The sequence below is a fragment of the Zootoca vivipara genome, chromosome 3 (genome assembly GCF_965207765.1).
Source record: "Zootoca vivipara chromosome 3, rZooViv2.hap1.1, whole genome shotgun sequence".
NCBI classification, from domain to species: domain Eukaryota; kingdom Metazoa; phylum Chordata; class Lepidosauria; order Squamata; family Lacertidae; genus Zootoca; species Zootoca vivipara.
Window position 1 is genome coordinate 13,268,444 of NC_142586.1, and position 27,678 is coordinate 13,296,121.

Below are 27,678 nucleotides of genomic sequence, written 5' to 3' on the forward strand. Positions count from 1 at the left end.
GTTTAAGGGGATGAAATTTTAAAAAGGAAACGAAAATTTATAACGGCCACGAAGCCACACGCTTTTTGGTTCGTGGGGTTGTTTCCTTGTTTGGGATTGAGCGCGTTCACACGACGCAGTCGCGGCGCCAAAAGCACCCCCTTTTCCCTCGACAGCCGCCGTTTTTATATCCGGCGCTTCTTCTCTTCACAGGTTTTCCCGCTCTTTCCCACCCGCCTAGCGCCGGGAGCGCGCACGTGGGGCGGCGGGCGCGCTCCCGCGGCCCGGCCCCGCCGTCCCTTGCCCGGCCGTCTCCTCCTCAGCTTCGGGGGGAGGCGACCCGCCTCAGCCGCTCCGCCGCCGCCGCCGCCCGCGACGGATAGAGGAGGACGGAGGGGGCAGCGATGGTAGGTGGCCCGGGCCCGGGCTCGGCTTCTCCTTCCGTCGACCCGCAGGCCCTCCCTCGGGAAGGCCCCGGTGCGGCGGGGAGAGAGGCCCGGCCTTGGCCGCCGGGGAATGGCGGGTCTGGGGCGGCGGCGGGGGGGGGGGGTGAGGGACTGGCTTAACAGCGGGGCAAGCGAGAGGTGCTGGGTCCTACCTCGGGTGGGGGCTGGGATGAGACGGGACGGGCCTTCTGCACTTCGGGTGCGATGGGAATATCCCTCCCTCTCCCTTGGCACTTTATATTATTCTTTTCCTTCACCACCCCTCCTCCTTGCTGTACTGCTTCTTTTTTAAAGGTTTTGGCCTAGTTTTTCCTCCTAAAGACCAACCCGATCGACCTCACGCCGCAGGTGGGGATCCTGAGTGATGAGATAACCCTCTACTTCCCCCACACTCCTCCCTCTCTGCAATCCTTGGCGATGCCTGCTCAGAAGCAGGTCCCATTCAGTTCGGTGGGACTTCCTCCCCGGGGGGGGGGGGGGAAGATTACAGCCATACACACACAATTTCTTGAAATTAGGAAGCCAAGTCCCGTTGCATTCGGTGGGACTTCCTGGGCAAGTATGCATAGGATTTGCAGACACACACAATTTACTGCAAGTAGAAAGCTGGGGTTGTCTGCTCAGAAGCAAGCTCCATTCAGTTCAGTGGGACTTCCTCCCCCAGGCAGATAGGATTGCAGTCATGCACACATAATTTCTTGCAAGTAGGAAGCCAAGCCCCATTGCATTCAATGGTACTTCCTGGGCAAGTACGCATAGGATTTGCAGATCACACACGCGCGCACACAATTTCTTACAAGCAATTTCTATCACGGAAAAGGCTAGATTAAAACCTTCCCATTCCTATTTGCTGATTGAAAATGAATGTTTTAGCTTGGCACCCAAACTTTGTTATTTGCAGGGGGTTTTGTTCTCTTGCCTGGAGGAAGGTTTTTTGCTAGTTAAGACTCGGACCAATGAGAGATTGGTCGCTGTGTCTGCAGCTAGTACGAGAAAGGCAAGGCCTGCAGCTTTCGCCTTGACATGCTAGTTAATAGTAGTTAATAGTAATAATAGTTCACAACATTAAGGGATTTATATGCATATGTTGCCAAATGTACTATAACTTCAGAAGCGATGAATAAATCTTTTACCACTGGTAGGAACTTAGGAAGTTGCCTTATACGACATTTAACCATTGGCCCATCTAACTTTTGTATATGCTGACAGGCAGCAGCTCTGCAGGAGAAACTCCTGCAGCACTCACTAGCTCCCACTGAGAAGTAGCAGCCACTGCTGGGGGTGGAAGGGGGATCCTCTTTGGAGATTTGGGCTCCTTCCTGTGTGCAGTGGCATTTAAGGTAGGGACAGTGATGACAGCATTTCCTTCTCCAGCAAAGCAGGTGGGCATATGGCAGGTCAAAGCAGGAGCCATCTCTGCTTGCCTGTCTCTTCTTCCGTATCATCTCCCTCTGGAGTGCTGGGGATTGGGCCCAGGACAACCCCTTGCTTTAGAGGCAGGGGAGCAGAGGTACCTGCCACTCACAGGGAGCAATGGTAGCAGGGAGCTTGCCATGTCCCCTTGCGCCATGTGGTGTATTGGGCTATGTTTTCCACAGGCATCTGATTGGCCACTGTGAAAACAGGATGCTACTGGTAGATTAGATGGGCCATTGGCTTGGTCCAACAGGGCTCTGTTTATGTTCTTAGGGTCACTTCTGCCTCTCAGTTGCTTTCTGTTGCTCCTGAAGGAGCATCTCCACCCTCATCGTTCTGCCCAGACACTGAGGTCCAGTGCCGAGGGCCTTCTCGGTAGTGGTGCCCACCCTGTGGAACGCCTTCCTATCAGATGTCAAGGAAATAAACAACTATCTGACTTTTAGAAGACATCTGAAGGCAGCCCTGTTTAGGGAAGTTTTTAATGGTTAAAGTTTTATTCTGTTTTTAGTATTGGGAGTCGCCCAGATGGGCAGGGTATAAATAATAAAATTACTGTTATTATTCTGTTTCTGACTGGCACAACACAACGAACCACATTGCCGTGATGGCAGCAGCTGTTGCCTCTGCTGCTCTGTCAGCTGCCTCCATACACTGGCTATCTTCTCCTGGTGGATGTGGCAGATAATCCCAAGGACCTTACCGCCCAGAGATAGAAAGTGAACAAGGGAAGTGGCTGCTTCTTCCAGGTTTCTTCACAGCTGCATTGCCCACTAAGGCATGTAAGCAGCATAGGGAGTTCAAAGAGAAGGTGCAACCTGCAGTTTCTGCCCATTTGCTCTTTGCTTCTGGGTGGAGAATACCTAAGTCCACGATGCACAGACCTAACTGCTGTACCACCTAAAGAGAGAGAGCAGAGGGGACAGCTTTTGCTTCCTGCAACTGCCTCTGTTCATTCAGGTGAGCAAGCAGTGGTGGCAGCTGTGGCCTTTAAATGATTTGCGTCTCCCTCTGGGCAGTGTGGCAGGGATGTTTTCCCACTGGGGAAAGGTGGAGGCGGCCCTGAGCATTTTTGCAGAGAACCCACTTTCCCAGCTTGGAATAGGCCGTGTCTCACAACTGAGAAGCAGTATATATTTTTTATGGTGGAGGATATGAAATTCACCCATGTTCTTAAACACCAAAGTGGCGTTATTCAAGTTGTTGAAATAACTGTCATATATTAATGATATGTTTGAGCTGTTGCTCAAGTGAAAAAACCAGTGAGAACAATTTCTGAAAAAAGTTCTCAGGGTTTTCAATGCTGCCCCAAAATCTTTGGGTGGTTGGTAGAGTGCTAGTCACTAGGGCAGTAAACATGAAAGGAGTGTGGTGCAGTTTTCCAATTTAAGTAACTTGCAGTGCAATCCTACCTCTGGCTACTCGGAAGCAAGTACCATTGCATTTAGTGGGGCTTAATCCAAAGTACGTAAGTGGGTATTGGATTGCATCTTTATTATCAGTGCCTTTCTTTTCCCCAGAGGGGGTTACAGCATAACCTTGCATATTGGTGGGTTTCTTTTGTTGGGGTATCCTACAGCCCTTGTGTGCATGCATGCATTTATATCTCAGGGAAGTGTTTGAAAGAGCAGGAAGTCATCAGATAGTCAGCCACATTAGAGAACCCTCCTTCCTCCAGTCTTGAGCCTGGTGTTAGAAATCTGAAATCTAGGTATCTGACTGGCCCTTGGGTACTCCTGTCTATAGGAAGCAGCTTGGCAAATCCAAGACACCTTGAGAAACTTCCAGCATCTGTTGTTCCTCCACCAGCATTTCCCCCCATCAGTTGTAAGAGATACATGGACTGAATTCATGCACTGGCATGTTTATGGTTCTTAAAGTAGGATTCTAAAGATTTATGCTACATTATTATTATTTATGTTGACAATAAAGAATAATGCAGAAGTCATGTGTATGTAGCAGCCAAAAGAACTTTAACAAGGCCTTGACTAAATACGTATTTGTTGTTCTGCCAGTCATTTCACCACTTCCTTGTAGGTCCCACCAATGATTAAACTGCGTACACAGCTCTCTGCTTGTAATATAGATTGTATTAATAAATAGTTTGTTTCTTACTCCCAGAGAGCTGTCTCTTACTGGTGTGTGTGGGGGAGACTATTCATTTGGAAACAGAGGGTATTAAGAAAACCAAACACATTGTTCTTTGCTAAGCCATGAATATGGAATACACACTGTTAAATTGGAAAGAGGTAGGCAAAGAATTGCAGTAGAAATATTGGCTCATGAATGAATTAATAGGCAGATTGTGACTAAAATATTAAAAAATTCAATAATAGATCTATATTTTACAAATCTAGTTTTTCAAATGAAAATTCTCCTTGATATTCATCGTGCTTTGAGAGCATTCAGTCAGAACAAAACACCCACAAATGGGGAAGATTTATGCAAATTGGAATCTTGCTAATTTCCTGAAATTATGAAGTTAATATGAAGCAAAGGCTTTCACCTGCATGTTAAAGGAGCCCAACTGGCACATTTGCATCGCTCGTGGCATTTTAAAGCTAGGTCTGTGGTGTCTGGTAAAATTGAAAAGCAACTTACAATGAACTAGGGCAGTATTTAATTTCTTTGCATCCAAAAGATAAATAAATTTAGTGGATGTTCACATACTCAAACTTAGGAACATAAGAAAACGCCTGCTGGATCAAACCAAAGGTCTGTCTAGGCCAGAATCTTGTCCCCACAGTAGTGAACGAGATGTCCCTGGGAAGCCCATAAGCAGGACATGAGTGCAAGAGCACTCTCCTCTCCCTACTTGCTGTTCTCAGCAAGTGGTATTCAGAGGTTTGGGACACGGGTGGCGCTGTGGTCTAAACCACTGAGCCACTTGAGCTTGCCGATCAAGAGGTCGGCGTTTCGAATCCCCGTGACGGGGTGAGCTCCTATTGCTGTGTCCCAGCTCCTGAGTTTGAAAGCACATTGGTGCAAGTAGATAATAGGTACCGCTGTAGCAGGAAGGTAAACAGTGTTTCTGTGCGCTCTGGCTTCCATCACAGTGTTCCGTTGCGCCAAAAGTGGTTTAGTCATGATGGTCACATGTCCCAGAAAGATGTCTTTGGACAAACGCCAGCTCCCTTGGCCTGAAGCGAGCTGAGCGTGGCAATCCCATGGTTGCCTTTGAGTGGATGTAACCATCCAGAGGTCCTTTACCTTTTTACCTTGCCTTATTCAGAGGCATAGTACCTCAGATACCTTACACAGCCATCATGATTAGTAGCTGTCTGTCCTCAAACTTCCAGCAGCTTTGTTGGCTAGCTCCTGGCTCTAGTGTTATGAGAGGAGGAGAAAATTGGTAGTAATTTTATTTTCTGTGACGAAGTGCATGGGACACCCTGCATAATTTTATACACCCCTATCACGCCCTGCCCCAGGAATACACATTTCCCCCCTCACACTAAGGAAGCCCCAAATGTTTTAAACTTTTTGATCGCTTGTTTCTGAACCTTTCCCAGGCTTATCCAAGAAATCAAAGGGTACAGTCGTAGACCTAAAACAGCATTGCAAGTTATGTTCCTTGCATCTGGCACAACACTGTTCTGTGTTGCTAACAATTTACATTGTTTTCTTCCAGTTCTCTGCTTCCAGATTCTATGTAATCAATTTAATTCTGAACTCTTGGGCTGTTATTGTAATTACCAGGGTGCGGTTTATTTTCTGTCATTGACATAACCCCACTCCTTGGTTGTATAAGAGTTCAAAGTATAAACTAGGGTTATAAACTGGTTGGTTAAATTCATTTAAATATTTATAGGATACCAAGCCTTATTTTCTTCTGGGGAGCAACAGTGGGAGAGTGCTGTTCCAAAGTGGTGCTGCCACACTAAAATACCTTGCAGCTGCAGAACGTGTATGATGCGGGACCTGTAACAGTGCCAGCTCTGCAGCGAGTTATTGGTCATTGCTCAAAGAAATACCGTGTTTAAATGTTTCTTCACCCAACGGAAGAATTTGGATATTGAGGGTTGTTCAGGGGTTCACTTGAGAATGTGAATGTTCACACATGCAAGCCCTGCCCCCAATGTCCCCAGATGTGTGGATTCCTGTTTAGACCTTTGCATGATTTAGAAGGGGAATTTAAAGTGCATTTTGCTACAAAACCCACTTAGGAAACTCCCCTTGATTTGGAGCCCTTTCTTACCATGGTTCCCAGTAGCGGGGAGGTTTCAGCAGAGTGCAGTTCAAAACTTCCTTCGAACCTTTGTAGTAGTTGCACCAAGGTCGGAACAGGAGCCAGCGTGCCTGGTGACCCTAGGGATGAGGCTTGTATGTGACTCCTGCTCGCATCCATAGTTTCAGTGTTTGCATATTTGCAAGGACGCTTGAACACACCTGAGTAAAACATTAAAATGTCTCAAAACTGCACCCGGGGTCTATTGCTGTTAGAAGGGAATCTTAGCGTTAGTAGGTTGGTGGCTTTACAGGCATACTTCATGTTACGTCCGCTTCAGGATGCGGCCTTCAGGTTGTGAACGGGCCTCCGGAACGGATCCCGTTCACAACCAGAGGTACCACTGTACTGCAAAAGATACATTACGTATGTGCGAGCTTTGGTTCCCCTCCCCACTAACCCAAGGGCTGTTAGTTTAAGTGAACTGAGGATCAGGAAATGAAAATGATAAAGGGAAAAGTTGTCTGAAAAAAAAAGAATAACCAGCTACCCTGCATATTCACACATGAAATATGTTTAAACTGAATCTAGGCCTGGTTGTATTTCCCAGACATTCAAGAAGACAAGTGATAGCATAGGAGTCCTTTGAAAAATATAAAGTGAGTAGCCCGTTGCTTCTTATAAGCTTAATTACAGTAATGGCTTCCACAAGAAACAGTTGTAGATCTTGAGAAGACGAGCTTTGTATCCAAATGGATAGGGACATTCTGATGAATCACATCTGAAGTTGCTCCTTAAAAGTAACAAGTTCCTTTATTTAAAGGTAAAGGTAAAGGGACCCCTGACCATTAGGTCCAGTCGTGACCGACTCTAGGGTTGCACGCTCATCTCGCATTATTGGCCGAGGGAGCCGGCGTATAGCTTCCAGGTCATGTGGCCAGCATGACAAAGCCGCTTCTGGCAAACCAGAGCAGCACATGGAAATGCCGTTTACCTTCCCGCTGTAGCGGTTCCTATTTATCTACTTGCATTTTGACGTGCTTTCGAACTGCTAGGTTGGCAGGAGCTGGGACCAAGCAACGGGAGCTCACCCCGTTGCCTTCTTCCAATAAACCCCCACAGCAGCGTATATAAAATCACGAACAACAAGAAATTCCCCACCTGTACGCTTACAGTCTGCAAGACACAACACAAAACAAAAAGGGGGTAAGGAGGGAAGAGGAAACTAAGCAAATTCAGGCACCAAATCTTAAATTACAGAGTTCTTATAATGACTCAGTGATATGAAAATAGCAAGAGATGAAGCCAAATAGCAGAACCAGTGGGGGTACCCTGCTTTCCACCATTTTGACACGATGCTTCTAGGTTCTGTTGTCAGCCCCACCAATTAATCAAAGAGCAAGTTATACCCTGCAATTAAAGATTTAATGGAGTCAGTCATTAATACCACAAGATTATGTCTATTATATCAATATAGGGGAAACGAGTAGCATTTGTGCCAAATCAACATTAATCTGCAACTTAAGCATAGTGTAGGCAAAACCTGGGACGCAGGTGGCGCTGTGGGTTAAACCACAGAGCCTAGGGCTTGCTGATCGGAAGGTCGGTGGTTCGAATCCCTGCAACGAGGTGAGCTCCCGTTGCTCGGTCCCAGGTCCTGCCAACCTAGCAGTTCGAAAGCACGTCAAAGTGCAAGTAGATAAATAGGTACTGCTCCAAGCGGGAAGGTAAACAGCGTTTCCATGCGCTGCTCTGGTTGCGAGAAGCGGCTTTGTTGTGCTGGCCACATGACCCGGAAGCTGTATGCTGGCTCCCTCGGCCAATAATGCGAGATGAGCACCGCAACCCCAGAGTCGGTCAGGGGTCCCTTTACCTTTACTTTAGGCAAAACTTGTACCATTGTCTTAAGTGTATCTACTGTCATTAAGTCCCACAGGGTTCAAAGGGGTTTACTTCTTAGTGAATAAATGTGTCCTCTTCTCTCTGACAACAGGATTTGGCTGTTACATGCATTTGGGATTCATCTTAAAATGGCAATGGAATATTGTCTTAATTGGTAACAAGAATAATGGGAGGGACTGTGTACTATGGTCTGATTATGACACCATTTTGTAGATATTTGTTATTTTCTCTAAGTGAATTTCATGACCAAGTGTGAATTTGAACCCAGGTTCTCCATCCTAAATCCAACGCTAGTTCTCAGGATTACATTTTAGGTGCTTTGTAGCCACCTTGACTTCACCGTTGAATTTGTTGATAGTTTGCTTTGACTTGAGGTTTGCATTTATAGGTAAATATTGATAACATGATGATTGGTGCTTATTGTTTCCATTCAGGTTTAGCGTTCCTATATGGTATGTGAATACTGTTCAGTCTTTCTGTTGACAACATCTTCTAATGACGTATATGGGAATGACTACATTCGCTAAGTATGTTAACTAGTGTAAGGTTGTATGATTTGGAAAATTACAATTCTGTTGTTGTTTGACTAAATGAAACAGATGGCTATTTCTTTTTTAAAGTACTAAATGAAAATAACCATTATTGAGTTATAGAGGGCTAAACCTGCACTTCTCTGTATTTGTTTCCGAGATTAATCATGGTGTTTTCCCCTTAATTGTATTGTCAAGAAGCAAATTATGCATAGCTAGCACTCTAAACGTTTCTTGGTAATTTTGTCAAATGCACAGTGGGAAAATAAGTATTGCCATACTGGTAAAATCATACAGCGTAGCAGGGAAACTTAAAATATTATTCCATTCCATTTAAAGCTGTCTGGTGGAACAAAATGACTGTACACTAATTAGTCCTATATGCAATTTCAGTCCTGAAGGGTTCCATCTTTGTGACACTTTAGTTTTCCAACTGTGACGTGGGTATTCCTATAGGAGGGCACCGTTGCTAGGGAAGGCCTGAACATACAGGAAAGGAAGGAAGCAGAATGAGTATCAAATTAAAAAAAGAACAGTGATGCCTAAGAGGTAGTCAATCTGAACAGAGGGAACCAAATGCTACCGCACAAAAATGGCTTATTTAAGAATTATTTTGTGGTTTGGGGCAGAATTCCCTAAACTGAGAAAGACTTTCTACCTAAGGAATCCCAAAAAGCTCCTGGCAATCATGATGACTAATACTGCACTTATAGCAGTGTGGGCTTTCCTGTTTTTTAAAAAATGAAGCAGAAAAAGAAGTGATTTCCCCCCTTTGCCCTTATCAGTAGAGATCTCCTTTAGCATGTTTGCCTTAAGAGTTAGCAAACAAATTATATATGCTGTATGAATAACTGGGACAAAAATACAATCGTCCAGATTAGTTGAACTGAAATATTTGAAAAGGAAAAAAATAAAGTACATTTTTCAATATTCAAGCATATTCAAAGCTTTACTAGAAAATATAATAATTTTTAAGACATGACAACGCTTACTCTATCTATCTATCTATCTATCTATCTATCTATCTATCTATCTATCTATCTATCTATGATAACAGTTTAATAACACATAATTACACATTTCTGGATTGAACAAAGCCATCCACTGATGCATCACCCTTGCTTGTGCTAAGAAAATCTAGCTAAGACTGCCTACCCATATAAGGCTCAGAAAAATATTTTATGGGCTAGATATTTTGTTTATATTGTGATCTTGTGATCCTCCGATGAAGAGTGATATAGAAATAAAATAAATAATAAATATGGAACATGGTCTCTGTGAGTGGAACTGTAGCTAAAAGCCATTTGGCTGTCCTTTTAGTTGTCATTTTTATCAGAGATCCATTCTCTGCAAGCCTTTGGCCCTCCAAACCATGTATTTTGCCCTCCAAGTTAGAGTACCAGATCCTTTTTGAATCCATCTTAAATTAACTATCTCTTTGGCTTTAGCTTAAAGTTAATTGAAATCTCTCCTCTCCCCCTACTTGCCAAACCAAACACATGTAGGGTCTTAAACAGGGCATCCTCCAAACCAGTGAATTCTTTCTAGCGTTAAGTTTCCTTCCTCTCTCCCATAAACTCATTTAGTATTTGATGCAGGAATTCTTATAGGAGCTCAGGGATGTTGCCAGAAATTTAGAACTTTGAACTTAGGCCCAACCTACTTAAAATGCATACACCCCTGTAATACAAAGCACTCTTCCTAAAATTCCCAGAATGGGGGGCGCTAGGAGGACATAAGAACTGAATACTGGTAATATGACACAGCACTATCCGCGTTGTACATAAGGCACTGCTGAGTAATGGTAATGTTTTCAGGGCAACTCTGGCGATGGAGTGGGACTGCTTATCACAAATCTTTGTGGAATTTTGGAGTCCATGGTGCACCCGTAAAGGGCTCCAGCCTTTTGGAGACCAAGGGGACATTTGCAAACCAGTGCAGTTACACATGCACTGCTGTCGCACATTCCCCCCCCCCCCTGTCAGCAATTCAGCTTGAAAAGTTTTAGCTCTCCATTCCCAGGTGTAACACACACACGCACGCACACCCCTGAAATTGCTCCCTGCATTGCAGGAAGGCGTCAAAGAAGCCTGCTATTGGCTACAATAAACATGTTTATTTCAAAGCTTAATTCTATGGGAGGTAAACAGAGAAAGGAATGGGATCTTGCAAGTGCAGGCACCATTCTTGTAATACATGGGCTAGGCAGCTCAAGACTGTAGGCTAAATATTTCCAGGCAACCTTTTATCACATAACTACAGCTAGTGGGTAGGATGGCAGATAGGATATGGTGCAACTTGTACAGCTTCTTCTGTGTCTGGAATTTATACCTCACTGTAGTTGTGCATCTCTGTAGGATGATTGCATACTATCACATTCTGATTACCAGGCACCTTTTTGCATTATTGACCTGTTTTCAGAAGTGCTCACATTTAACCAGAAACAAACTGGCAACTCTTGAGAGGCAGGCTTCTAGAAAGAGGGGTTAGTTTTGAAACCTGTATGATGTTTTGTTTCTGGTACCTCAAAGTGATGGCTTTTTAACTTCTAATTTTTTGTGTGATGCTGATGGTGTATTATGAACAACATGTTTTGAACGTGAGATGCCAGCTTGGTACCGTACCACTCAGTGAAGCCTTATTTCAGAAATTTGCAAGCACAGCCTTGTGCCGAGAGAGAGGAATGCTCTAGCCCAGGAAAAGCAGAAGATAGATTTGGGGTCTTCTGGTAGATCTCTAGAAGGTCTGCAGTGGATGAGTGTGGGTTTCTGACTTTTAGCGGTCAACAATAGCAAATAATTAATGTCTTAGAAATAATTTACTTGGGTTGCTGAAATTAAGAATGCTTGGTGGAAGAATCTGTACAAGCATTTTTTGTGCAAAAAACCTGTAAGCTCAGTTTTTATAATGGGGGGGGGCGCATCAGCAAATATGCTCAGAGGCACGCTCTTCCTTAATTCTCAGTGTTTGCCAGCCCCTGCAAATCTTTTTTTTTTCTCCTAGCTCTGGCTGATGCACCCTGGGGCTTTGGTTAAAAAAGAAAAAGAGCAAAAAACATTTAGCAAATAAAAGTAGATCTTGCAAGCTTGAAACCTGCCCAGCCCTTTGGGTACAGTGCAAAGTGCTTGCAATACCCCTCCTTCTTCACCCAACTCACTCTGCTTTGAGAGATGGGAGCTGTACATGTACTAATAGAGGAAGCAGAGTTGGATCCAAGCCCTGAAAGAAGGGGTGAGCTGTACCTTTATGTCAGGGAGGGGGCTAACACCATATCCTGTACTTACAACACATCCAATTGGTGGGATGTATTAAGCAACATGCCAACACATAATAAACCATAATTACTTCAGTTTAGACCCTTTCAAATGCAAGAAGTTTTTTTCTCTCTCTTTAAACAAATTAAATTCATGTCTAATTTGACATTGTATATTTCTTGTACACATACGGAAGTTTTGCTGTGACTCTGTGCAATCACCAGTGGTGTAATTTGGCCTAATTAGCCTTTGCTTAGTGATTTGGGATGTCTATCAAGGACTGTTATGTTCTCAGGAAACGTAGTGAGTTAAAAGCTAATGTGGTGACCTCATCTCTATTCATTAAGCTCCAGAGTATAAACTGCACTGGAGAGGGACTGTTAAACCATATCAGTCCATTTTTATACTGCCAGTTAATCTGATTTAATTTGGATACTAAATTTATCCAATTTAACATTTGCAGTTATAACGGGAAATAATTTACAGGAAAAAATGCAGTATATTGTTCACTTCCCCTTTTGCCTTGCTTGCAAACATTTCTCGGGATTTTGTTAGTGGTGGTGAGGCACAATCATTTTTATTTTCTTGGGTTCTTTAAAATGATGTTCATGTTTGAAAATTGGTATGGCTTCAAGGGGAAATTATTAGCCAAGGACTAATAGAAAACACACATTTGTATCATTCACTTTGTGCAAGCGGCTTGCCTTTCTACTTAAACTGATCATTAAATGAGAGTGCAGCCACCGGCTCTTTAATATTAGAGCTATAAGCACACTGTGTCGCTGTGCTGCTGGTCCAATCGCTCTTTGTGACTTCAGCTATTGGCTCAGAACGCTGCTTGTCTGACTCCCATCTGCAGGGCTCTAACACCTCCTGCACTCAGATCCATTCAACACACAACTCGCGCCAGCTGACAAGCAAGCAGCAGCAGCGGCAGCTTATCTTGCTCTCCTACTTTGTTTTGCCACACAACAAAGCTCTCTCGCAAGCAAATGAAGCTGGGATTCATGATGGGGAGGAGTTTGACAGATCAAGTACTGGATCAAACTTAAAAAGCTAATATCTTAATTCAGCATACTAGAGAAAAAAAAGGTCACCTTGCCTTGCTGGAAAAAGAAGCACACAATCTCAGCCTTGCAGCTCTGTGTTCGGTACCTTCTGCTTGCCTCTGTTCTACGTAGTTAGGCTATCTGATTACACAGACAAGGATACTCATGGTAGATGACAAGGGAAAGAACATGAAATGTCTCACCTTCTTCTTGATGCTTCCAGAGACAGTTAAGAACAGGTCCAAGAAAAGCTCCAAGAAGGCAAGCAGTAGCAGTGGTGGCAGCAGCAGCAAGTTACCTCCAGTTTGCTATGAAATCATTACCTTGAAGACTAAAAAGAAGAAGAAGATGGCTGCTGATATTTTCCCCCGAAAGAAGCCGGCAAACAGTAACACCACTGCTGTCCAGCAATACCACCAGCAAAACATCAATAACAACAACATCATCCCAGCTCCAAACTGGCAAGGACTGTACCCCACCATCCGAGAAAGGTAAGCAAGTTGGGAAATGGTTTCTTAATATTGTGCTTTTCAGTTCAGTGGCAATCTGTAGTGAGATGTGTGCCCTCTTTTCGAACAGCATGCCTTTCCGTTAGGCAGTGTTCAAAGAAGGGGAAATGATTTTACTTTCCCCTTGTACATTTGTTATTTTTTCTGCTGATAATGAAGAATATTTTTGCATGCAAGCTGCCTTGTTTTAAACTCTTAGGCATTCTTCTCTCATGAAGGCACATTCACGCCGTATTAATCTTCATATTTGATCACACAGTTTAGCATTTTTACTTTTACAAAAGTTCTTGCTAAGTTTTTCTTGCAGTGTCATACTTTTCATACTTTTTTTTAATTAAAAAAGGCCATACCTTGGTACATTTAATGATTATTAAAGTCATTTAAAATATGCTTTTTTTCCAAAAAGGACTGTATCCTTCCTCTCTTTGTGTTTGTGTGTTTTCTTGGTTGCTCTTGAAAGATTGTAACATTTTAAGGAGCTGAATTGCATGTATGGGATGCTGAAACCCTAAAATAACGTATTGCCTCTGTTTGTAGAAATGCAGTAATGTTCAACAATGACTTGATGGCAGATGTTCATTTTGTGGTTGGTCCACCAGGTGGGACCCAGCGGTTGCCAGGACACAAAGTAAGCAACAGCTGCATTACTAGATCTGACATGGGAAAAGCAAGGGAAACATCAACTGTTGCCATTGTAACAGTGTGGGAGGTTTGGGTACTGGAACTGACATAATTATGGAAGCTTTTAAGCATCTTTGCCCGGTGAAATCCTTTAGCAGTTTCCCCTCCAGTTAAATATCTTTGCTACTGTAATACAAGGTTGGGGAAATCTGTGCCTGTTTCTGGACCACAGTTCCCAGCCATGCTAGCCTTTGGGCATGGGAGTTGGAGTTCAACGTGTTCCTCAACTGTGCAGTACAATATTATCCCCTTCAAAATCTTGTTTTACTGATTTATGACATTATTATGCTATCCTTCCACCAATCTGCCCTCCTTTTAAAAACTCACAGCAACCCTATGAAGTAGGTTATTCTGAGACAGCGGCTGGTCCAAAGTCACCCCATAAGTGGGAATCTGATGCCAGGCCTCTACATATAACACTCTTAAGCACTGCAACACACTGCCTCCCAGTGGAGATAGCAATGTATTAGAATAGCAGTCTGTTCAAGGGTTGTGGATGCGGTTTATCCAGGATTCTCTTAGTGAGTTTTGCTTTAAAAATTTAGAGTGCAAGGTGAAGCCATGCAATGCTCTCTCATTACTGTTGATTGCCTTCATGGCTTCATTCTTAACGCTCACTGTGGCGCTGCCACATTTCTGCTTTTCTGTTGACAATGAATTTTGTTCTAAAGCATGAAATAATATTTCCCTTTTTGAACAGTATGTCTTAGCTGTTGGAAGCTCTGTATTCCATGCAATGTTTTATGGAGAGCTTGCTGAGGACAAAGATGAAATCCGTATACCAGATGTGGAGCCTTCTGCTTTCCTCACTATGCTGAAGTAAGCATCCTTCTTCATTGCTGGAAGTGAATTTGTTTGTACTTGCTCTAGTAATGTCACAGTTAAAAAGTTAGGCATTGTCATAAAGAAAGAATTGATGTGCAAACGCAGTCATTAGCTTATGGATACGGTGTCTGTAGTTGTGTGTTAATTATAGGACTTTTTAAAAATGAATATTTTATTTATCCCTCCCTGTGAAACACCCTTCCTTCATATGTCAAAGAGATAAAGAATTTCACAACTTTTAGAAGACATCTGAAGGCAGCCCTGTATCGGGAGGTTTTTAACTCTTCATGTTTTATGTTTTTAGATATGCTGTAAGCCGCTCAGAGTGGCTGGGGAAACCCAGCCAGATGAGTGGGGTATTATTTATTTATTTATTTATTTATTTATTTATTTATTTATTAATCCCTCACTTCTCCCCCCCCGGCCCCCATTTCCTGCATATTTAGTTAGTTAGCAGGTCACATTGGTCAAGCTGCTTTTCCATATACTTTATACAGAATGGAACATAATAAGGAAGAGCTTTAAAACAGGGTGAAAAGGAAAGATTCCAAACTACTAATATACTGTTGCCCGTTTTAGATGCAAAACCAAGCCAAACCATGGCTTAGCACAACTGAGTAAGCATGCAAGTCTCCAGAGTGAAGATCACAGCCTCAACAATCCTATCTCAGTCTTGCTGCTGTCATGCTTCCTGGGGCTAAGCCATGGTTTGCCTTCCTTCTGTGATCCAGGGTCATGGTTTGACTCACTTCAGAGATACAATGCACGGCAAACCAAGAACAAGCCTTGGTTGCAGCTGGTGGTTTGTCTGGTGCAAGACGAACCATGGGACACAATCTTCACTCAGATCTCACACATTTCCTCATTCCCAATAAACCATGAGTTGGCTTAGCATTACAGGTGAACCAGGTCTGCATTTGTTTGTGCTACTCCTTTTTCTAACATCACCATTTCTTTTTATTCCTGATAAGTGCAGGATGAATTTTCAAATGTTAAAAATAATAGTATTTCCTTAAATGCTGTTTCTGCATTTTAAACTTGAACTGAAGAAAGGACATGCATTTTTTTGGGGGGGAGGGTTATTTCTCTCACCACCTGGCTTGTTTTTCTTGCATGACAAGTGGGAAATAAGGAAGCACAAGTTGTGTTCTAACAATGATTGCCCATTAACTCAGGATTTAATTTGGAATGTGTATTTGGAAACATCAAGCATTTCTTATTAAAAAATAATGGTTGTTTTTCTCTGTGTCGTCTATTACTGTTTTATATGTGTGCTCATATATTATAAGAATCTTTTCGATCTCCCATTGAATCCCCCTGCAAGCTTTGCCTAACCATGTATCTGCTAAATATTAGTCTCCTGGCTGGATTGCCTTGGCGATTGTGAAGGGCACTTTGTAACTTTTCCTTAGGGTGCTTTTGCTGTTTGTAGCTGTGGTTAGTCAGCACATGAATGTGTGAAGAGCTTCAAAGAAAGGAGATGACACGTACGAACCGGCAAGACGCAGTTGTGTCGTCATTTGTGGCTAGATCTGTCAAACTGCGAAGGTTGGAGTATTTAAATATAGGTGTTACGTCCTGATGAAAATAGGATGTTGTCAGGTGAATAGTATGATCTTTTCAGGTTATAAATACCAGCAGTGCCTTAGGTAGATATGGGATCTTCGGTTGAATCTTACCATACCAGAAAAAAAGGTTTTACTGCTTGATGCAGCTCTACAGTGGAAAGAGTTTATATATTCCTAAATGCGGGCACTAGGAGGCATTCTCAAACAGAGCACAGTCTAATACAGGTTTAAGGGCACTTCACAACCTTTGATTTCAATAGGCCTTTGATTTCAGTAGATGCTTGTGTGTGTTCTGCTGTGCACTTGATTGTACTCTTGGCGTGCACAGCTCTGGAAACACGGATTTAAGAGTAAGACGAGTGGATTCATCCTAATGAAAACATGTTTAATACTCAGCATTTACACTGAGCTGGACCCTCCCCTGTCAAAATAGGGTAGCAGCGGAAACACCACAATGGAAATACCATGTTTTCACTATCCATAGCTAAGGTGTGCCAGGAGAGAAGAAAGAAGGGAAGAGTGCAAACCAGGCCACTGTTATCTCCTTTCTTCATTTTTTTCTTTTGGTGATAACCAGTTCATTATCTTTCTGCGGCAATTTTTAAAAAGCATCTCTAAAATTAGGAGCCAGACAATTAAAGAAAAGTATGGCTCTTAGAGTAGGCTTAGGTGTACTTTATTGTCCTAGTTCATGACCAAACTATACAATATGTTTAACTCTTTCATCTCCTGATAACAGTCCTGAGGAAGATACCTCTTCTGAGGCTTGTATTTGTTTTGTAGGGGAAATCTCCAAAACCAGGGTAGAGGAGGGATTTTCCTCAGGACTGCAGCTGGGGATATCTACCCCAAACTGCCTGGTGTTATTTGTAGTGTTGGAAAATGGCCCATTAAAGTCACATTTAACCACATCTAGCCAAGGTACAGCAAAAAGGTAAATCTGTAAAGTGGCTTAAAGCATATCTTACTGATATTTGTAAGCCACTTTTCTGTTGAAGAGTAGGGTTAAAATTATTTTAATAGAAAAATAATTAGGCCCCTGGTTTCTAATATGTGTACAATATGTTCGAGTATGTGGTGTTAAAACCTACTTGGTTTCTATATCTCATGTTTTGAATGCATAAAACCTCTACACTGGTGATGTGCACATTTGTCCTGAACATAAAAGAAAAATATGCATTTTACTTAAAGTATTAGTTATCATTTCTATGTATGGTAAGTTTCACTTAAACAGTCGGAGCTCTTGTCTGACAGTTGCTTTTAATCCACCAAAAATCCCCTAAGCAATTTCAGTGTTATAATAAAAGTTTCATTTTAAAAAGACCACAGGTAAATTAGTCTGTTGCTGCTTTTAATAATAGCTGTGCAAGTTAGATATTTAACATCCCTAAGTGCTGTATTCTATGCTGTATTCTTTCTGACACTGAAAATCCCAAGGGCTAGAAGTACATGTTAAAACATTGTGCATCCAAGAGAGATTATGGTTGCCTTGTAAATGAGCAGCTAGTGCCCCATAGGGAAAATCAAAAGAAGTAAACACAGATCTTTTAAACAAGAGCTAAGTGAAATTGACATCAAAGCTTCACAAATATAGTTCAAAATATTCTGCCACTCCCCCCCAGCAACAAATGGCTTTTAAACAATGTCATGACTACCTTCATCCTCCTTCCTTTGCCCCAGTGCCAAATCAAAATCAGTTTGTGCTACTTCCCTCCCTCCAAATAATTAACTTTGCTAGAAATTACTATGTTTCCCATTGTGATCTGCAAGTCATACATACATATATGGCTGCTCTAGTCTAAACTCTTCATCATAGTCAGGTTCAGCATGAATTGCATGCATAGTCAGGTTCAGCATGAATTGCATGCAGAGTATGGAAAACTGAAACCAGATTGAAAGAGAAGTACTTTTGCCTTGTTCATGTGCTCCAGTAATGCCTCCTTTTCTTCTTCTTCATTGTGCTTGGGAGATGGAGGAGGATAGGCAGGAGAAACTAAGGGTACTACTGGATATGCATTTTTGGAGTATGCTGTGAGTTCACTTGGGAGAGAGCCTACCAGCCTCTTTGGGGGGCTATCCCAACCTGAAAGAGTTTGGCTTCAGAACCCAGCTAGTTCCCCTAACAATTTTGCAGGCGCACTACAGTCTGCCCCATAATCTTACGTGGAATGGATTGTGGAAGATGTTCTCTGGAGTACTTTGAACACTTCCCTTGAGTGATCCGATTGCAATGTCAGTTGTCAGAAACAAGGAAAATAAGACCTCTGTAGATGATAGGATGAGGGTGTCCATCTAGTTGACCACCATCCTTTCCAACAATGGCCAGCCCCTGATGAAGCCCACAAGCAGCCCCTCCATTGCCCGCAGATGGTATCCGGAGAGACACAGCCATTGAACCTGAATAATCAATTTAACTAGTCATAGTGAAAAAGCATTTTAGAGAGAGCGATCTTCCATAAATATGCCTGCTCTTTTACTGGCTACCTAAGCCAGTGGTAATTACCACATGTGTTGGCGAATTCAGTACAGTCGTACCTTCATTTTCGAACAGATTGGTTCTCGAACATTTTGGCTCCCGAACGCCGCAAACCTGGAAGTGAGTATTCCAGTTTGTGGACTATTTTTGGAAGCCAAACGTCCGACTGGGCTTTGGTGGCCAATCAGAAGCCACACTTTGGTTTCTGAACATTTTGGAAGTTGAATGGACTTCTGGAACAGATTCCATTCGACTTCCAAGGTACGACTATTTTATTGTGAAGAAGTGCTTTTGCTCTGCCGTGAGCAGTTATTGACATTTTTTCATGAAATACAAGAAATATTTCACCATGCGCCAAATTTAATTGGTTGTCAACTTTACACTGTAAAGAGCTAAAGCTGAAGTTGATTGATTCATGGGGTTGCCAGTTAAGGGCACACTTATTCATCAAGGCAACTTGCGTTGCAGTGCGTTGCAGTGCTGTGGAATGAAAAACGACCAGATGAAACATTGCCTCCTGAGCATTTGCGGATTTTGTCATCATCATTAAAAAGTCACCCATATTGAGGTTTTGATGAGCTTAACAAAAGGTAGATGATAAACCAACAAATTAAGCATTTGTTGCAAATAATTCCAGAACAACGATATTAATGTTTTATCATACATGTGTCTTTCACTACTAGTGTTCTTGAAAAATGTCCATCTGTTTTGTTAACTGTATTACATGCGTGTCTTTTATTGCAGATACATATATTGTGATGAAATTGACTTGGCTGCGGATACAGTTCTGGCAACTCTTTACGCTGCCAAGAAGTACATCGTTCCTCATCTTGCCCGCGCATGTGTTAACTTCCTAGAGACGAGTCTGAGTGCAAAAAACGCTTGTGTACTGCTCTCCCAGAGCTGTTTATTTGAGGAACCAGACCTGACTGAGCGCTGCTGGGAAGTGATTGATGCCCAGGCAGAGCTGGCTTTGAAATCGGAAGGGTTCTGTGACATTGATTTTCAAACACTCGAAAGCATCCTCCAGAGGGAGACCCTGAATGCCAAAGAAATTGTGGTTTTTGAAGCTGCTCTCAGTTGGGCCGAAGTAGAGTGTCAACGGCAAGAGCTACCTGCCAGCATAGACAACAAGCGCAAAGTCCTTGGGAAGGCGCTCTATCTCATCCGCATCCCTACGATGGCGCTTGATGACTTTGCAAATGGTGCTGCTCAGTCCGGCATCCTGACCCTCAATGAAACAAACGATATCTTCCTTTGGTACACGGCTGCCAAAAAGCCAGAGCTGCAGTTTGTGAGCAATGCCCGGAAAGGCCTTGTCCCGCAACGCTGCCACCGCTTCCAGTCTTGTGCCTACCGCAGCAACCAGTGGCGCTACAGGGGCCGTTGTGACAGCATACAGTTTGCTGTTGACAAGAGAGTTTTCATTGCTGGCTTCGGGCTCTATGGCTCCAGCTGTGGATCGGCCGAATACAGTGCCAAGATTGAACTCAAACGGCAAGGCGTTATCCTAGGGCAAAACTTGAGCAAGTACTTCTCTGACGGATCTAGCAACACTTTCCCGGTGTGGTTTGAGTACCCCGTGCAGATCGAGCCAGATACCTTTTACACAGCTAGTGTGATTCTGGATGGAAATGAACTCAGCTATTTTGGACAGGAAGGGATGACAGAAGTTCAGTGTGGCAAAGTAACTGTGCAGTTCCAGTGCTCTTCAGACAGTACCAATGGCACTGGGGTTCAGGGGGGGCAGATTCCAGAACTTATCTTTTATGCCTGAAAGAAGATGGGTTCCACAACATGGAGAGTGCTGCTCTATGGTGTATATGTCTGGTCCAGACCTGTTTGATACGTACCTTGCTGTCTGCAGATATGTGATCAGTACAGGTAATATGTTCCTGAATGCAGTGAACAGCTTAATGCTTGCTGTACTTTTATAGCCTAAGTGTAAAATTCTTTTTACTGGGAGCTCCCAGGAACAAGCAAATTAGCAAATTATAAAAGTCAAGAGTTTCACAGCCTTACGACAGATGAGATAGCCCTTTTTTGTGAAAGAAAGGAAATAGATGTTCTTCTCCATGCTGTTTCCCACCTACCCTTTTAACTTGCTACTTTCTGCTGTCCTCCTGATTTATTTATTTTTGTTTCCTCCGTGTCATAGGCTTTTCAAACATCTCTCTGTTTATTTTAACGGACACCCCCTCACACTTCCACTGGAGGCTGATTTGGCAGCAACACCACCAATTCACACAAAATCAGTTTTGGTAGAGGGACAAGTTCGATCTTCCTGCATGTACTAATCTGATGTTGGAAAGTTGTGTTAATTGAGATGGACCACTGGGATGAACTGGTGCATTGAGAATGTCTACAAAGGAAAGTAAGTCTCCTCAAGGAGCAAAGTGGTTTATGCACAGTAAATTCTTACTTTCTTCAACACCATTCTCCCAAGCTGCTCCTGAGACACAAAACAACCCCTACTTGTCCAGCTAGTGCATTGAAATGAATGGTGTTTTCACCACGGCACTGTCTCAGTGACCGTTTCTTTTTAATAAAGAATTTCCCCATTTAATCAGCCTTGGTAGTCACCCTTTATGGGTCAACTCCCTTTCCCACAATTTTCTGATGCGTAAAAAAGGAGCAAATCCCTAGTGACTATTTTTTCTTTTTCCAAAGGCAGTTGAAAACTTTTTGGCATGGGGTTACTTTTACCACCTGAGTAAAAATAATACCAATTTTTGTAGTATTATATTACTTTAAATTGCTATGGATAGTTCACAAATTAACTAACTTGGCAGATAAATGGATAGAAGCAAGAAGCAAGTAGTAGGTTTCAAAGACTTCTCCATTTCTGGGTCAATATCCATATAGCAGGTTGGATAAATGCAGTTGTACTTACGTATTCACCCACATTTTTTCTTTTTAAAGATGCTCCAGATCTGTGATTTTTTTAAAAAAAGATGCCCAAATTTCTTGGCTTTCAGAATCCCCCTAACTACGTACTGTGTCTGGGATCAGACAGTAACATGGCTGGCGTGAATGCTGTTTGTAGTTTTTCTTCTTAGAGCTGCTTTTTAGCACAGCTGTAAATGGTTGCTTTGAGTAGCATTCATTACCACACTGCACAGAATGCCTGTTAAGACACATCTCTAAAACATGTATATGTTCATTTTATAGGAAGTTTTGATTTTTGTGTGATTGTAATGAAATTGGTAACTGCCGGCATTTTCTGAAAAGGGGACATTTGTGAGTTAGATCTTCCCCGTTTTAATTTGATCTTCATTCAGATCTAAAGTGCAGTTTTTCATTGACCAGAAGCATTTTTCCTCTCTCTCATTTTAAATTGGTTGTCAGGCTTCCCGTAGAACCATCTGCGTTCTTGGCAGGAAAGGGCTGCAGGCTGGGGGATAGTAAAAATGAAAGGAAATAAGCATAACTGAATGATACAGAGCAATTTCATGTTCATGAAATAATAAAAGGCACATTTTCAAGTAGGCAACACTTGTCTCTGCTTGAAAGTTGCTTACAGTGGTATTCCCAAGTTGATTTTCATCTCCCCTTGCTTTAAATTAAGGATATGATTTATTCAGTAAAGTAAGCATGAATGCTTCCTGCTACATTGTTCAAGGTGGGAGTGTACCTCCCCAACACTAAATCTACACTGATATGACTATACTGTATAAATGTTTCTCCCACCTCTCTGCCCACCAATATTGTACATTATCTGTTCATGTTCTTGCTCTGAATACTTAATCCTGGCTTCTAGTAGTCTTTTAAGTGCCATTAAGAATCTAAAATATGGTGGGATTGGGCATGAGAAAATCCAGCCTTCAAATGTTTTGTGTTTTGTCAGATGTGTATAATATAAAAGAAAAGACAGAGGCTATTCTTAAAGGGAAAATGTTATTATTGCCTTTTTAATGATTTCAAATGGTATGATGTAAAGCAGAAGGATTTAAATGCTCTCATGTTGTATTGGGGTTGCTTCCTGATCAGATGGTATCCTCAAGAACCATTGTGGCTGGGGTGCTTAGACTCAGGGAGAACCAGGTAAAAGCCCTGCTCAGTCACAAAATTTCCCGGATGCACTTAGGCCAGTCTCTCAGCCTAACATTCCTCACACTGATGCTGTGAGGATGGAATTGGTGGCAGGGCATCAAGGAAGGGCAAGACAGAAACAAGAAATAATAATCTGTGCATAATGTGCTGGGAGAGGGGAAGGGGCTTCTGCAGATGCTTCCCCATGCTTTTTCATGAACCTCAAATAAGAGTTACAATGGAATTGCATGGTTTGAGCAAGTAGTGCCATTTCCCTTAACTAGCAATCCTATAAAAGCCAATTTCCAGACTAGGGTCGTGTGGGGTTTTTGGTGCCCTGTGCCCTCTTGGCCTCTAGATGGCATATGTACACTGCTGCTTTTAGTTACTGCCCCATTGAAACAGATGGCTGTCAAGAGGTCCAGAATGGTATCCGAGTGTAGCACTTTATATTTCCCGTAAGCGTGAATGTCTTGCCATTCACTTCCATGGAGGGAAGTAACTGGGTTTAGCTGGGGAGAAAGAGAGCTAGGTTAGCGCCCCCCCCCCCCCCCGATTTTGGAATGCATAGCTCAACCTCCCCTGAAAAGGGGCGTCCTTCTGTCCCCCTTCCCTTGTTTGTCAAAGTGACAGGCACTTAGTCAGTTTGAACCTGAAAGCAGAAGTGACTATCATTTGAACTTCGTCATATTTGCCTACCATTATGAGCAGTTCTTAAACCAGTTTGCAGTGGTAAATTGCAATCCTTTTTTGACGGTACATTTCATTGCACCATCTCCTTTACTGTACAAGGGTAACGTCAATGAGGTGTGCTGTCAGATACAAAAAAATGCATGCCTTAAACCAATATAAAAATTAAGCAATGTATTGGTTTACTCTTAAGATAAGGGAGGCATAGCTTGCTGCATAAAAGTTAGCATGTGTCTTCTGCAACTGAGTCACTTAAGCTGATCAAGAGGCCTGGACTTCCCCATGTGTTCCTTGAAAAAAGAGAGATGAGTTCAAAGTTTAAAAAGTATTAAATTTGACTTTAGTGTGGACAATATTTTAAGGCATATTTTGAAACTGATTTGCATTCAAGGCACATACTGCAGAGGTATTTAAAAATTATTTCTGCAACCATGAGAGCTAAATACTTTTGCAGCTGTCATGAAACCACCCTTCCCTGCTTTTAGATTATATGGGAGAGAACTAAGTTATGCTTCCAACACAATTGGGTGTTTGTATTCTGCTTGGTGCACATTATTTTATGTGCCTCACAATGCACTCTTATGCATGTCTACTCAGAAGTAAATCTCATTGAGTTCAGTGGGTCTTACTTCCAGGTAAGCATGTAATTTAAAGTAGAATTTAAAGTGTGCATTGCACTACTTTTGGCAATTTTCAGTTAAAATGCCTTTAAAATTACAATTAAACTTGGGCCACTTCTAGTATGAATTATTTTGATTGTCAGAACCTGTACCATGCCTTTCTGAGGCATATTCAATGCAACTTGTAATCAAAATAAAAAGAATGCACAGCAAAAAGAACAAAAAATTGAGGGAAATGGCAAAGCAATAAAAACTCTAGGATAATCTGGTAGGGGGAGGGTGAAAAATGAAGATGCGCTGCAAAAGCTTGCTGTAATAAAATTGCCCTTGCTGCTCATCTAAAAGTGAGTAGCGATAGGGTCAGGAGCACCTCTTTGGGGAGGCTGCTCAGATGTATGCCTGAGAAAAGTATAAATGGGATCAAAATGAAAAATGAGAATGCTAATATATTGATAAGGAGGGAACACACAAAGAATGGGGGAAGTCCACATTTTCCAAGTGTGCTCTGAGAATTTCAGAGTTGGTTCTGTAGATAACACCAGGAAATTCAGCCAAATGAAATCTGCCACCTAAAGTGACACTTTTAACCATGCAACTAGCAATTTTATGAAGGAGGTTTCGTACCTTTCAGAATTGTCCACGTTGATCTAGTTCCTGGTCAGTTGTTACTCTCCAGGGAGCAATCTGGTAAAGAGTCTTGCACGTGCAGACCATCCCCAGGTAGAAAGTAATGTTTGATACTGCATTTGGTTGAATGCAAGATCTCCATGGTGTTGTATTCAAAGTAGAACTAAGGCTGTTGTTCCATCAACGCAAACCTTTATGCTTGCTGGACAGAGCTATCTCCCCTTCCTCAGCATGCCATTCCGAGGATTCTCCCAAACCCCTGAAGATGATTTGGGGAGAGCACAGTGGAAAGTCCCAATGCGCTAGCAGAAATCGTGGTCCTAAGGCTTCTGTTACTTTCTTCAATGGGGCAGGGGGTTAGAGCATAGTAGATTGCATACAAGAGCCTCTAGGTTCAATTTCCAGCATCTGAGAAATACACACACATACCATCTGAAACTAAAGCTGCTGCCAGTCAGTGTATACTATTAAGCTAGATGTACCAGTGGTCTGACTCTGTAGAAGACAGCTTCCTGTAGATAATGAAACTTCTACGGACTTGAGTTTTTTTCCGCTGCTGATTAATCTAAAGTGCTTTTTGCCTGAGGACCTATGTCACTTTTAGAACGAATACAAGAGAATGTCCAATGAAATATGCCAAATAAAAAAATAATTACAGGGTTGTCATTCAGCATCTCTGAAATGCACAAATGGCTGTGTGTGTACTTTGCTGTTCTCTTACATGAACAAGGATGTGCAGTGAGGAATCTGTACATGCACGGAGGCACATCTCTGTGGATACAAGGTCCTTGCATGCAGGGGGACTATGTATTTGTCTCTTAAATGCATAAAGTGCCCCACAACTGCTGCTAGGGGTATCTGTTAACATTAACACTAATTATATTATTGGCATTCATATTTTAATAGTGCTATTTAAAAGTATCTGCTGGTGATCATACCACCACTATCAATGAAAGGTTTTACCCAAATGGCATTGAGTCAATCCTGTTTTCTATATCTACCCATGTTAGGTTGGATTCATTCTAATCAATGTTTGTTGCCTTAAATGGTTTGTGGATTGAACTATAAGGCTGCCAGCATCAATCTGCTGGAAGCAGGGGATGTCCGTAGAATTGTTTCCAAATGAGAGCTTTGTACCCTTAAATAGAAAGTCAGTATCCTAAATGTATGAATTCCTGAATATTTTGGTTTATTCTTCTAAGGCACCAGACATATTTATCTGGAACAGAACAGAGCCTGAGATGTGAGAAAATATTATAGATGCTGTTTAAACTTCGCCTAACATCTTGTTGCATGGCGAGCTGGAAGGGGGAAGGGAAGCTGTTAACTGGATTTGTGGTGTAATATACTTTAAGCATATCTGACATAGTATTTAAGTAAATGTTCTAATTTCTACAGTACTTATTGCACTGATTTTTTTAAATGTTAAAACTCCGTTATTTCAAAGACAACTGCATCTAGTTGTGCTTGGAGCAGTGCTTGACTATAGCAACCGATGGCATTATTTATGAAGGACAGATATATATAAATATGAAGTACCTCAAGTTGAATGTTATCGTACTGTATCTTTAATGTAACAGTGCAGAATTTTAGTAGACACATGAATGTGTATAATCACATTTAAAAGGCAAATAAAAATTGAACTGGTTCTTACACTGTTTCCTAGTGTGCTTCTGAAACCTTAATAAATTTGCAGTAATACTTGCTGGACTTTGGGCATCAGAAAGGCTTGATGTACCTGATAAATTCCATCTTGAGGAAGAACAACAAATGGGTTGATCAGTATTTTGTTAAAATGCTAAAACCGAAGCAAATGAGATAGGAAGGAGTTGTGGGTTTGAACGCTTGAGAAATGTAAATACTACAAAAGGTGGAATTCAAGTGGGCAAGATCCAACTTCAGTTGGGCCAGTTTGGTTGGGAGCTGTACCTCAATGGGAAGAACATGGGGAAGGTCCCATGTTCAATTTTCTGCAGGTAGGGCTGGGAGAGAACCCTGTCCAAAACCCTGGAGAGCTTCTGCCAGTCAGTGAAGACAATACTGAGCTAAATGGACCAATGTGCTGATTCAGTATAAGGCAGCACCCTAGGTTCCAGTGCTTACTGCAGCCCATGAACAGAAAGCTCTTCTACTGTACATGGGATTGGTGGGTGGGCAATGATATTTTATCCCTCCCAACCCCAGTGACAGTCCTACATGTAATGGTGGTGGTGTCATATGTCATAATGTGCTCTTCCAGGTTTAATCAACCAGTAGTTTTTGGAGGGGGTGAAAAGACCACCTGTGCTAGAGGAACAATCTGTAGAGGTTGGAACGATGATCATGGCCACCAAGATGTGGGGGGGGGGGGAGAGAATACCTGTTGGCACATCTATTCCTGGACAACGAAACCATGCACACAATGGCCAACTCTTTCCTGTCCTTACCCTTTCACAGAATATGAAGCTCAACATAAAATGGAACTTTCTTGAACTCTCTTTCTTCAACCGGCTTCTTGAGTGCAGATTATCTTTCCCTATTGATAGCAATAAATGATCAGAGATGCTTGCATACGACACAATGGAAAAACAACAATGTACCGAAAATAGGAGCTGCCCAATCTATTCACCAGGGGACATGCCCCTTTTGGGATGCTACGGGAGTGAGAAAATCAGTGTCTTAAGCAGCATACAAATTGACAGCCAAAGGTGCACATTATTGGCTGCTAGTTTTTGCTGGCGGAGGCAAACGTTTGCATCAAAGAGCTCTCCTTGCTCCCTCTCTAGACTTAAGATGGCACAGAGAGAAAGCAATCCTCTTTTCAAGAAACGGGTATCCTTAATCCAGTGTTTCCACTTGACTCCCAACGGCCCATAGTAGCGAGGAGTGCCTTTTACCGCCTTTAGCTGGGATGCCAGACACATCCA

The 27,678-nt window shown here is 42.4% G+C and overlaps 1 protein-coding gene and 1 long non-coding RNA gene across 4 annotated transcripts in view; both read left to right on the top strand.

Moving 5' to 3' along the window:
- LOC148686166 (uncharacterized) overlaps window positions 1–27,678 on the top strand; it is a 202,510-nt gene that overhangs the window by 174,038 nt on the left and 794 nt on the right. The gene's annotated exons all lie outside the window — the stretch shown is intronic.
- Window positions 223–26,425, top strand: BTBD3 (BTB domain containing 3). Of its 3 annotated transcripts, none has more exons than XM_035110069.3 (5): window positions 223–386; window positions 12,968–13,235; window positions 13,791–13,881; window positions 14,635–14,753; window positions 19,548–26,425. In XM_035110069.3, exons 2-5 carry the CDS (start codon window positions 13,093–13,095, stop codon window positions 20,578–20,580), a joined length of 1,386 nt encoding a protein of 461 aa, XP_034965960.3. In that variant the 5' UTR covers window positions 223–386; window positions 12,968–13,092; the 3' UTR covers window positions 20,581–26,425. The 3 variants fall into 3 exon arrangements, with proteins under 3 accessions (XP_034965960.3, XP_088521728.1, XP_088521730.1); XM_088665602.1 differs by having other exon boundaries at window positions 266–386; window positions 12,555–13,235; XM_088665604.1 differs by lacking the exon at window positions 223–386 and adding an exon at window positions 7,092–8,438.